Source organism: Engraulis encrasicolus, chromosome 21 (assembly GCF_034702125.1).
Source record: "Engraulis encrasicolus isolate BLACKSEA-1 chromosome 21, IST_EnEncr_1.0, whole genome shotgun sequence".
In the NCBI taxonomy this organism is placed as follows: domain Eukaryota; kingdom Metazoa; phylum Chordata; class Actinopteri; order Clupeiformes; family Engraulidae; genus Engraulis; species Engraulis encrasicolus.
Window position 1 is genome coordinate 30,062,265 of NC_085877.1, and position 11,593 is coordinate 30,073,857.

At 42.5% G+C, this 11,593-nt stretch overlaps 2 protein-coding genes across 2 annotated transcripts in view; one reads left to right on the top strand and one right to left on the bottom strand.

The window, feature by feature from the left end:
• The window catches only part of LOC134437803 (mitochondrial 2-oxoglutarate/malate carrier protein-like), a 6,158-nt gene extending 5,502 nt beyond the window's left edge, over positions 1–656 (bottom strand). The window contains exon 1 of the mRNA XM_063187346.1: positions 289–656. Within this exon, the coding sequence (XP_063043416.1) occupies positions 289–365 (77 nt within the window). The 5' untranslated portion in view covers positions 366–656. The remainder of the gene's footprint in view (positions 1–288) is intronic.
• Positions 657–818: 162 nt separating this feature from the next.
• Positions 819–9,379, top strand: LOC134437106 (motile sperm domain-containing protein 1-like). The gene is made up of 7 exons (XM_063186555.1): positions 819–911; positions 1,265–1,539; positions 2,073–2,148; positions 2,591–2,877; positions 3,913–4,068; positions 4,989–5,075; positions 9,100–9,379. Exons 2-6 carry the CDS (start codon positions 1,332–1,334, stop codon positions 5,015–5,017), a joined length of 756 nt encoding a protein of 251 aa, XP_063042625.1. The 5' UTR covers positions 819–911; positions 1,265–1,331; the 3' UTR covers positions 5,018–5,075; positions 9,100–9,379.
• Positions 9,380–11,593: the final 2,214 nt, after the last annotated feature.

The window sequence follows — 11,593 nt, forward strand, 5'->3', positions numbered from 1 at the left end:
TAGTAATCAACTTTTGCAAACAGACTAATAAAAAACACAAGATTATGTGTGAAAGTCATTGACATGGACTTTGATATTTTGAAATTATGCTGCTTGCTTATTGTTTAACACTATCCAGCCTACAACTCCACAGCACGGTGAAAAGTCCCGAGAATGTTATGCGCCTTTGCTATGGAAATATCCTAGCCTATAGGTTTTTGTTTTTTGATTGTGAACACATGACTGACAGGCAACAAGTGATATTCTATTAGAAAGACATGCACCCCCAATAGCGCAAAGAGAACTTACCCGGCCAGGCCACCGAAAAGAAACTTGACGGATTTTGGAGAAGTCTTGGGCTTCGACGCGTCAGTTGCAGATGCCATGGCTGAGAACTAGAATTTCTCAGTTTCTCAGACAAAGTACCCCACGGTTCGTTTGTCCCCCTCTCATCCTCTATTTTCCTGAGGCTGTCGTAGACCTGTGTTATCAGTCTTTAGACACACCTCCTCAAAGCGCATATGTTTACGCCGTTTATGCATCATGCCATGTATTCTGCACAGTACACCTTGGTAGCCTGCAAGCATTGGGAAATAGAACACACCATAGTCGACGGTATCAAAAGAGCTCAACCTCCACTTTTATCATCGAATAGCCTTCCTGGTTACCTGATATTAATTTCCGTGGATAAGTGGGGTTTGTTGCATATTGTTGAAGCCACAACCCTTACACACACGCCTCTCTTGACAGTCCAATCCGAGGACACCAAAGATAAAACCGCTTGAGCGACAAAATATGTGACCAATGACGGTAGAGTACATGCATGGTTTCCTATTCCAATTGGTTTTCAGTGTGTACAAGGGCATGGACTTGTTAATTCTGTGTAGAACACGGAAAGGGAAGTTGATGAACTAACTGCACCGCTACAGAAGGTAAACAAGTTGTTTTGACATTATTCGTTTACAAAAAACGCAGACGTGCTTTTGGTTCATGCGCTGGGAATGTGCTTTGCTAACGTTGCAGGGAGGTTATGGCTTCTTTGGATGACACTGTGCAAATAACGTTTCAACTGACAGGTGACGTTAGCGATGTCTGTACAATCAGGATATAATCAGCCAACTGGTTATTAATATGGCGTTATGGCGTTTCCAAAAAGCGCACAATAGCCTACGCCCTAAAGGCTACGCTATAACCGTCTAGATTCCAACAATGGGCAAAACGTTTGATCAAATAATAATTATCAGTGCACACACTGTAACCTTCCTCCTAATTTCCCATATGATAGGTAGACCGGAGCTCGTGAGGCACCGTATGGTCAGGATGACCAGACGTGTCTGGGGACTCCGTTGCGAATGAGGCGGCCAGAAGAGCTGGAGCGCTGGGAGAGGAGGGATGCTCCCGCCGGCCCAGGTCCTCCGTCACCACCTCCCTTTGGGCCAGCGGAGACCCTGCCCATATTCGTGTTCCCCACGGAGCTGGTGTTCTACGCTGGTCAACGGAGCACCCACAGGAGGGTTTTGACATTCTACAATCCGTACAACTTTCCATTGCGCTTCAAAAGTGAGTTCACCAAACTGGCAGCCAGGGAGGGGCACGTCGTATTATGTCTGTGTATGGAAGGGCTGGTGTAACGATTGGGCATCTCTCTCTCTCTCTCTCTCTCTCTCTCTCTCTCTCTCTCTCTCTCTCTCTCTCTCTCTCTCTCTCTCTCTGATGAACTAAAATAAACAGCAAATCTTTTGAATCCAAAGTCATCATGCCATTTGACCTATAGACAAACAGATTGCCAGGATCATTATTCTGACTGACTGTGTCTGTCTGTCTGTCTGTCTGTCTGTCTGTCTGTCTGTCTGTCTCTCTCTCTCACACACACACACACACACACACACACACACACACACACACACACACACACACACACACACGGCATGCACACAATGTGACAAACATGATGTCAAAACAGATGACAGAACATGATTTATTGAACGGCTAAAATCTGGACTTTGATGTACCTTAAGAAAAACACTGAATGTTGCATGAAGTAATTGAATGGTAATACTTAAATTCTCTCTCTCTCTCTCTCTCTCTCTCAGTCCTATGCACAACCCCAGCATTGTACACCGTGGTGGAGGCAGAGGGCAGTGTTAGACCCCGCTCCTGTGTCGACATGTGAGTCCTCGCTCCCTCTCACTCACACACATGCACTCTCACTAAGATGTACCCACACACTAATGCCCCCCCCCACACACACACACACACACATTCATCCACCACCCCTACCTCCTGAAATTAGACATCTCTGTCGATTTCTGAGAGAGAATTACCATTATTAAGAAGTTTCTGTTCTTTTAAAAACTAATAAACTCTGGAAATAATGACAAATACATTTATTGTAGTATTACAATTACATAATGAAATATGTGTACGTTCTTCTCTGAATAGAGACAAGCTGATCAGTACCTCTGTGGGCTTTGTGTGTGCTCCTGTTAGCATGTAGGTACACAAAATGAATGGTCAGCATCGATTCTGGAAATTAAATAAAAAAGTCAGATACTCTACTCTACTATAAACATAAATAAAAGAAATCCCACGTGTTGTATTCCCCTAACAGAGTGGTGCGGCACCAGGATGTGCGCTCGGCGCACGTGGGCCGCAGGGACCACTTTCGCCTGAAGGTGTGGGGAGGCGGACGCGGGGGGTGCCGAGACGTGTGGGCCGAGCTGCAGGACGGCCCGGAGCCCCTGCAGGAGAAAGGAGGGGGAGGGGGAGGGGGAGGGGGAGGGGGAGGGGGCGGGGGGCGCATCGTACCCCAAACACAGCTGCCCCCGCCACCGTCGCTGCCACCACAGTTTGCCCGGGCTGCTGCCGTGTCGCCAGGGTTCTATTCCCCCAAGAGAGGTGAGTGAAGTGAGAGGGACTGGGCCATGGCCGTGGCTCGAACAGCTAAGGCACCGTATTCTTAGGCCAGGGTACTCGGGTTCACCAGAGTTTTACGTATTGGGCAACTAAGTCACTCACGCCCTTCTACTTCCGATCCATGGGGCTGTGTAAGTCGCAATTTTTTGAATGAAAGTGAGTGAAGCGAGTCAAGCTAAGTCCAGATTCCGTTTGGCATGTGCTCTGGATCGGAAAATAGGTTTAGTCAGTCCATTACAGCCCAGTCAAAAGTTTTGACTTTCCCAGCCCCATGAGCTGCCCGGAAGGGGCGGAGATTTAGGTGCCCCATGGGCGATGCTTTGGATTTTGTTCAGAAATCCATGAGGCCTTAAAAGGAATAACCAGATGCACCCCTTCTACCTGCAGAGAGGACTTCAGAGCGCTAGCCGTTTTTCCTTTTGCCATTGAAAACATTCTTACTGCTGCTCAAAACAAGTGTGCCAGTGGCTTTATTTTTTGTCTAGCCAGCCCTACCGTAGCCTGGGCGAAAAGCCGACTGTTGACTCTGTCAATCAGTCTGGCAAAAGCCATGAGGAATCCGTCTCCGTGGAGGGTGGTAGATGGTCTGATCTTACTCTATCATTTAAATTAATTGGAGTTTCAAACTCAAACCCATATTGTGCTTTATTAGCATGCCTGTTACGATATAGCGTCGCAAAAGCAAACAAATAACAAAACAAAAGTGTGAATTTAGTTACCTTAACCAATCAGTAACGGAGCTCACGGGTGAGTTCCGCCTCATCACTCTCAACTGTTTGTTGATTGGCTAAACACTGAGAGAACCGAGCTCGAGGCTTTTGCCAGACGATGTGCGGAGCCAAAATCTTTTGGTGGAGTACAGAGGATGGCGTCGCGAGGCTAGCCCTAACATATATCCTCAGTGAAACTAAGAGTCAGTGACGGTGTACCCATTTTTATTTTTAAAAATTGTCTGTCAAACCTAGGCAATTAAGCTTGACGGACTTAACTGTATGTTATGTTTACTGTCTACTGTAGGTGCTGGTAACTTCTCGCAGTTCATCATGTATTTGGTCATTGGGCTGGTTTGTGTCGTTGTCCTGATGCTCCCCCTGCAACATGAGCCCAGCCCTATGGTTCCTACGCATGCTCATGTGACAGTCATGCAGAAACTTGTATGTGCCTATGTTTTAGGTAAGTCAGTGTGAACCTTTTATAAGGTTAATGTATTATTATGATGATGGTGGTGGTAATGATAATTCAATTTCAATAATAATTGCATAACATTTTGTGCTAGTAGTGATAACAGCACTAACAACAATTTTCTGTTTATTGGTTTATAAACGTTTAGTATGCCTCCTCACAGTATGTCTTTGTAAACAGAACATCATAACATAAAAAATATTTTTTACGTTACTGATATTTAATACTTAAAAGGAAATATTTCAAGTATGGCGATCATGAAAGTGAACTATTTTGATGATTTCTGCATGCAATGTGGAAACCTGGGGGGAATTCCAAGAACATGATTAAGTGATAAACCAGGCCAAGTTAATCTAGAGGAAATGGTAAACCTGCAAATAGCCAACTGAAAGGTGTCATATAGGCAGAGAGGTTGATATGGGTACCTTTGGGTACCAATCAAAGTTATCTGAACTATTGGTAGAAACGATTCATTTGGGGATTTTTCCGGCATCCATGCTGCGACATGAGGTGAACGCCCTTTTGGAGACCAGCGTAGGTTGAGAATAAATGGAGTTCCTTTAACGCTGTAGATGGTGGTAGCGCAAATCTAATATAATGCAAGCCGCCAGTAAACTCCTCAGAAAAAAGAAGCTATGGGGAAAAAATCACGCAACCCCTTAGGAGACCAGACATGAGCACACTCTTTTGGATTGGTGTCCTGTTATGATCTGTCTTAGTCTACCATATTGACCATCTTTGGCTTAGTTCAGGAAATGAGGACTCAATGCCCTTCTATTAGATGATTTACCACTGTCTCAAGGTTAACTAAACATAGTTTACAACTGAGACAGATTCTTGGAATACCCTCCAGGTGTGCTGTTTAAATTTTAAATGAAGATAGATTTTTTTTCTACAATGTTTGCCTGCAGGTTTACTCACAATGGTGTTCCTACGGTAACACCCAGAAGATGCCAGTTCAGTTCTAGCCAGTTCAAAGTTGGGAGAAAGCAGAACAGGTACGTGTTGACAACCATAGATATGAGCAGTAGATGCCATGTTCAGCCTTTTGCCGTTGCAGAAGCTTGGGTATCCACTACCCACGTCTTAGGACAGTATAATGATATTTCTCATGGACCATACCACCACCTAAAGGGCAATGTGTGTATTGCCTGATCGATGGCAGCAATACACCACCTAAAAATGGCGGCAATCTGACTAGAGGAGTTCTTTTTAAGGTGGTATCAGAGGATCTGAAACCAATGAAAAGGGTCAGTGACTGAACTGCAGCAAGATGGTGATTGTGGGCAAGTGAAAAATGAATGGATTTCAATGCAGCTGCCAAAAATAACTTAGCTACATTGTTTTTTCTCAATGTATAATTTTTTGCCCCGAAATATTGATATTACAATTAACTAGTCATAAAAAGTGTTTTTTGCACCTGGAGATTATGATGTACTGAGTTACCAAGCTGTTTTAATGACACCAAATCCATACTGTCGGAAGAAAACGTTTGTGCACCCTTTGAATTTGTTTTACATTTCTGTCAAAAATGTCCTGGAAATCACAAGAAGGGACAAACACTGACTACTTCCCCCCAAACATTTACATGCTATCATATTTTTATTGACCAGAAGATGTAAACATTCTCAAGAGAGGGAGGCATAAGTAAGTATGCCTTTGGCTAAGAATCCTTCAAAAGCTAATTGGAGTTCAGACAAACAAGACTATTACACAATTTGGGGGATTTCAAAGTCAATTGCTCAGGTGTTGCATATAGCCGCCCTGCCCAGTGGAAAATGCACACCAATTAAGATGAATGTCTTTGAGAGACATTGCCTGATGTGCATCAAGCCTCAGTTAATACATTTCTTAGAGAAAGCGTCTATGAATGGAGACAGTTCAGCAGCGTTTCTTCTGTCCCAAGTGGTCATCGCCCTGCAAATATTACTCCAAGTACTGTACATAGCACGATCTGCCCTGCTGGAAAAACTAAACACCAAAAGAATTTGTCAATACCATCTGTTACATAATAACAACCCTAGCACTTAACAGGAAGTGTGTAATTTATTCATGAGATCTAACACTGTGCGGTCCGGTTCTGGATTCTGATTGGCTGATAGCCGTGGTCAATTGAGCGTAAAACTACACCTTCCAACTGAAGATTCTATGTGCGTCTAAGTTAGACCAAGCGCATCTACGTCGGTAATGAGAATATGTTGCAGTTGGGGTAGGGAGTCTGCAAGAGCACATCTTTGCACCATCTGTGGTTGGGGTATCAGTGTGATTGCAAAGACATTTCATTCCTGCAATGTTTATCGCCCCTTGCTGAGTTTTTGTAGCGAAGTGTGTGTCTGGCAGCGAGACGACGCACGCACGCAGAGTAACGTTGCCAGGGTAACCACAATCACTTCAACTTGTCGCGGATCAAATGAATTGTTATTAAAGCGTTTTTAAAGACATTTGGTCGGTGATTAAGTGTAACAGTGTTAGATGAGCAATAAGCCACTTGAGTCCGTGGGTTATGCTCTATTGATAACAGGCCAGAGGACGTTTACGGCACTCTGCTTCGTGTCGTGCCCCACTCCCCTTGGCCGTTATCAATCGAGCATAGCCCACGGCCTCTCGTGGCTTATTGCTCAAGTTGATGACTGAAAATTAGGCCACACCAATTTCATTTGTTGGTTCTCTGATTTTTTCAGGAAAAAGTTGAAGCGAGAGGGCGAAAAAAAAAAATAAAAAAAAATTGTTGTGTGGTAATGCCACGGATGTAATAAGGGGACTGTTATGTTATACCACCTGTATATCAGCCTCACATGGACCTCCAAAGGAAGGTGCAAGACAGGCAAACACCTGGACACGGAGAAGGACAGTGTAGAAGGGAATTAAGGCAGCCAAATAGACCAGGCACAAAATTAGCTCATAGGGCAATTATTATATTAATCTGGTTTGAATAAACTGAGATGATTCAACAGTCTGAAACCGCAGTCTTCATTGAACAAGACAGCAAATACAGCATTGTGACCATATCAATGGAATTACAAGCTATACAAGTACAACTTTAGAATGTTAGACCACTTACAACAGTGACCAACAAGCACAAGTCCCAAAATCAATAAAATAAAAGACCAAAAATAATGTAATCTCACTCTTCTTTGAGTACAGAATGTGCACAAAATACTACTAGTAACAGAAAAAGTTACAGTAATTAAATTTTAACAAAACAAACAGTCCAATCTGATTCAGATTCTTGACTTTTTCTTGGCACTTCAGGGCTCCAGACTAACTTTTTGCACTGGTTGCACTGGTGCGCCTACATTTTTTTTTAGGTGCACCAGCACAAAATGTATGTGCACCCAAATGTTTTCACCACCCCATACACACACGCACCTCAGCTTTAAAAAATAATAATTAAAATAATAACAATAGCAATAATAATAGCAACAACAACAATAATAATAATAATAATAATTATTATTATTATTATTATTATTATTATTATTATTATTATTATTATATTATTGTTGCTATATTTTAAAAGACCTGGAGCATTTCATGTGCTATAGACTAGTCTTCCAAATGTGCTCTTTATAAAAGACATGACAGTAGGCTACCTAACTAACACATCTTGACTACAAGCAGTTTGGCTGGTAGAAAAGACCAAATTAGTAGCCTTTTAGGCAGTATGTGTTTGACTAGTAAGATCAACATACCAGCCTTTTCTGCAATAAGGCTACGCACACAGCACAAGTACAGAGTTACAATATGAAGATAGATGGATGGATGGATGGATGGATGGATGGATGGATTTTTTTTAACAAACCCTGCTAAAAATGTCATAATTTTTAAAATCATTAGGCACAAATAGCCTAGCCTATGTTTACAGTGGAATCTGAGGTGAATTGGGTTTTGTCTATTTCCCCGTTTTTGAGCGCCCTCTGCATAATGAGTGTGGTTTCTTAGCAAGCGCTACGAACAGACACGACAGCACTAGTGCGCTCGCTCGCTCAGTCTCTCTCTCTCTCCATCTCTCTCGCTCGTGCTGTCTCGAGGTGCATGAACGATGCCTTGCCCTAGTCGCTCTCTAAAAACTCTCACAGAAGTCCCGACAGACTAGCGCGTCACCTGTTGTTTGGCCAGCTCTGCGCCCGTCTGCGTTTTTGTGTGGCAATGTTTAATATCCGCTCAAGCCATTTAGTTTTTCCCCGTGATTGTGACACTCTCGTGTTTAAAATATCCTCAAGTCATTTTGCTGTTTTTACCGTGATAGTAACTCTCTCCTCCGTTGCAAAACTCGCCTGGTTGAGAACACAAAACTCGCTGGCACATGTGAACTCGGATAGTTGAGCGAAGTCGAACATTCTATTCTGAAACGTCGGGCTGCCTGTGAACGAGGAAGGGGGAGAAATTAAGCTACGGGTAACCAGGGGGGTTGCTTCCTCCAAGCGGGACCATAGTTGTTGTTTTACTTTTTTAAAACTGCTATCCCACTCCACTAATTCCACTAAGACTCTTAGTAAGAGCCATACTGTGTTTCACCGCTGCTACTACCCACAGGGGCTTCAACTTGCCATTGCATGTTTGTCTGTAAAACCATTTGAATGTAACGCGTTTCCTGATTCGCTAGTCGTAATCGGCTTGTTGAAAGGGGTGGTTTTATTGGTTCTCTACGTCACATGACCTCCAACTACTAAAGAGACACCTCTCCGTTCATGAAAACATGCAGTCTTCGGTTTTTTTTAAGCGATTTCATTTTTTGGGGTATTGAAACCGTTTTTTTTTTTTTTTCATTTTGATACAAAATACAAGCGGCGAATCCGAGAACCAACAAATTAAATTGGTGTGGCCTTAGAGTAAAAATATTTAGCATTTAGCCCTATTGTCTCCCATTCAGGTTTCCCAGTCATTACTTGCCTACGGTCGCCATCTAGGTGGAACTGTACCTTTTTAAGGGAACAAGAAGAGCCACTGGGAGTGACCCTTCTCATATATTACTCTTTCTCTGTTGGTATCTTATGTTCATATCTATGGTTGAAAACAAAGATGTGTTAAGAAAGGACCAATCACAACAAGGATATGTCAAGAGAGGACCAATCACAACAAGGATATGTCAAGAGAGGACCAATGACAACAAGGATATGTCAAGAGAGGACCAAACGTTTTCCCATTGAAGAAACGGATATTAAAAGCTTACGCAATGGAGTGTATATTTTAGCTTGTGTATAATACTTGTATATGAAATCATTATAAATACAGTGTATGACGCAGAATATTCTTTTATATTATGTAGAGGTGGTGATTGGAAAAAATAAACTGAACATGGAAATGCATCCATTGTACATTGTGTGTTTATGGCATGTCCTTCAAATGTTCCTGAAAACTGTGAATGTTAGTACTACAAGTACTACTACTACGGTAGAACATGTTTTTTATTTGTTTACTTCAGGAATTTATGCTGCTCATTCAGAAATGTTCAAGTATTTTGCCACCATCAATTTCTAAGCATTCATTTTGGCTGGGAAAACTACATTTCATATATAGTGCACACCAATAAAGAGTGCACCCCTTTTGAAATGTAAGATTTGACACAATATTTCAATAAACACACAAGTTAATTCCAAAATGTGCATAGAGTAAGTTCAGTACATCTGGCAAGCTTACCAGAGAAAGGTTAGTTTAATTGTATATGTAAGGCTGAATCCCATTTCTTCGGCCCTACGTTGATCCCCTTTCCCTCCGTTTTGTGTGTTCATGTGAGGGGCTAGGGCCGTCCCAATTCACGTTCAGACAGAGGCGAAGGGGTGAGGGGATGGGCTTTCTACCCCGTGTAACAGAGATTTTCCGACGGCACACTTCAAGCGGAGGGCTACGACTGATTCCCCGAATGCATTGCGAATGCCTTTAAAATTTGGCGGCTTCCACAACAGCACACCAATATAAGTATTTTTGACGTAATTTCAAGTGTCACAGTTGTAATAATTATTCCATTGTACTCAGTTAAACATTGTCCCAATGTGTAACGGTCATGTTATCCATGAAACACACATGAAAAAAAACGCTTTTAATGTCAATCTAATGCATGGAAGTTGTGAAGGAGGGTCGTGCCACACCGTTTTCCTTTTTTGAATTGTTGCGCGAGTAATAACAAGCAATATTGTCTGATTAACCATAGAAGATGGATTTTGCATGGTATGGGTGTCATTCTGTGATTGCTGAAGGGCTGTCTCAATTCATAGGGGTTGCGTTTCAAGCCCTACGCCTTACTGCTCAGATTGAAGGGATGAGGGCCAAGGGGAAGGTACAGGCGTAGGGGTAAAGATTAGAATGGGATTCGGCCAAAGTCTCAGTGAAAAGCTACATTTTAGTAATTGAACAAGCATTCAGTCAAAGAAATGTTTATGGACTCTATACACGATTTTCTATCAAACAGTTTGCTATAAAACACTATTTCATATATCAAGCCTCCGCCCATTTTCTGCTGTAAACAATGACACCCCATGGAAGAGAAAGGACAAATTACCAGCCCAGTGGAACTTTGTTACAGTCTTTGGAGCAATGTGAGATTGGGTGCCTTGCTGAAGTGCAGTCCTACTGGTAAAAACAAGAAGCCACAACATGAAAATCCCTTATCTTCCGGTTCTGGTGTGGCCTCAATTGTAATGTCCACCTGGGCAGAAGTGGCGCGGCTCAGAGCATCTGCTGTGGTAAAGGGATCATCTTTAAAAGTTTTAACACGTACAGTAGATTTTTATAAAAAGAACCTACATCAGCAACAATCTGAAATAAATCATTACCGTCAGGTTCTGGTGTGTTGGCATCTGAGGGAGTGGGCTGCGGTGGTTGCCTCATCATCTTCACTTGATTCCCCTTAAAAAACATGGGCGTTAAGTCCATTTTATTGGCAGAGGACGCGCTCAACTTCTTGGAAAACCGAAAAGCTTTTGGGTGCGAGATAAAAAGCGTCAACTTAAGGAAGAAGAAATCCGCACTCACAAACTGCGTCTCATTATTTATTTATATTACCACCATGTCCAAAAAGCAAACGCGTTTCGGCTAACAAGCCTTCATCAGTGCGTACCACGCACTGATGAAGGCTTGTTAGCCGAAACGCGTTTGCTTTTTGGACATGGTGGTAATATAAATAAATAATGAGACGCAGTTTGTGAGTGCGGATTTCTTCTTCCTTAAGTTAAGTCCATTTTCCAATGGACTTGGACTTCTCTTGGACTCGCTATTAGTTGGACTTGGACTTGGACTCACTAGCCTATACTAGATTCAAAGTGAAACTTAAAATTGTATAATGTACAAATTCGTCTTCTCATGTATGGCATATTAGTCCATGGGCCGGAGCAGAAGTTGGTATCACCTGAGGTGGCAAAGTCTATCAATGTTTTTTGTAATCCTCTATGCCTGAGGGTTGTGATTTGGTATGATAGACTTCTGGAAGTGGTAGCTTTCTTGTATTTTTACAGGCTTTTATACCTATACCCAGTACCGTTCACAATACAAGCCTATGTATAGGTATAGGTGTCTCAAA

Excerpts from the sequence above, each read along its gene's own strand:
- LOC134437106 (XM_063186555.1), top strand. The coding sequence starts at position 1,332 with ATGAGGCGGCCAGAAGAGCTGGAGCGCTGGGAGAGGAGGGATGCTCCC. Across the intron at positions 2,878-3,912 it reads GTTCTATTCCCCCAAGAGAG|GTGCTGGTAACTTCTCGCAG; the intron begins GTGAGTGAAGTG and ends TGTCTACTGTAG. Across the intron at positions 4,069-4,988 it reads TGTATGTGCCTATGTTTTAG|GTTTACTCACAATGGTGTTC; the intron begins GTAAGTCAGTGT and ends GTTTGCCTGCAG.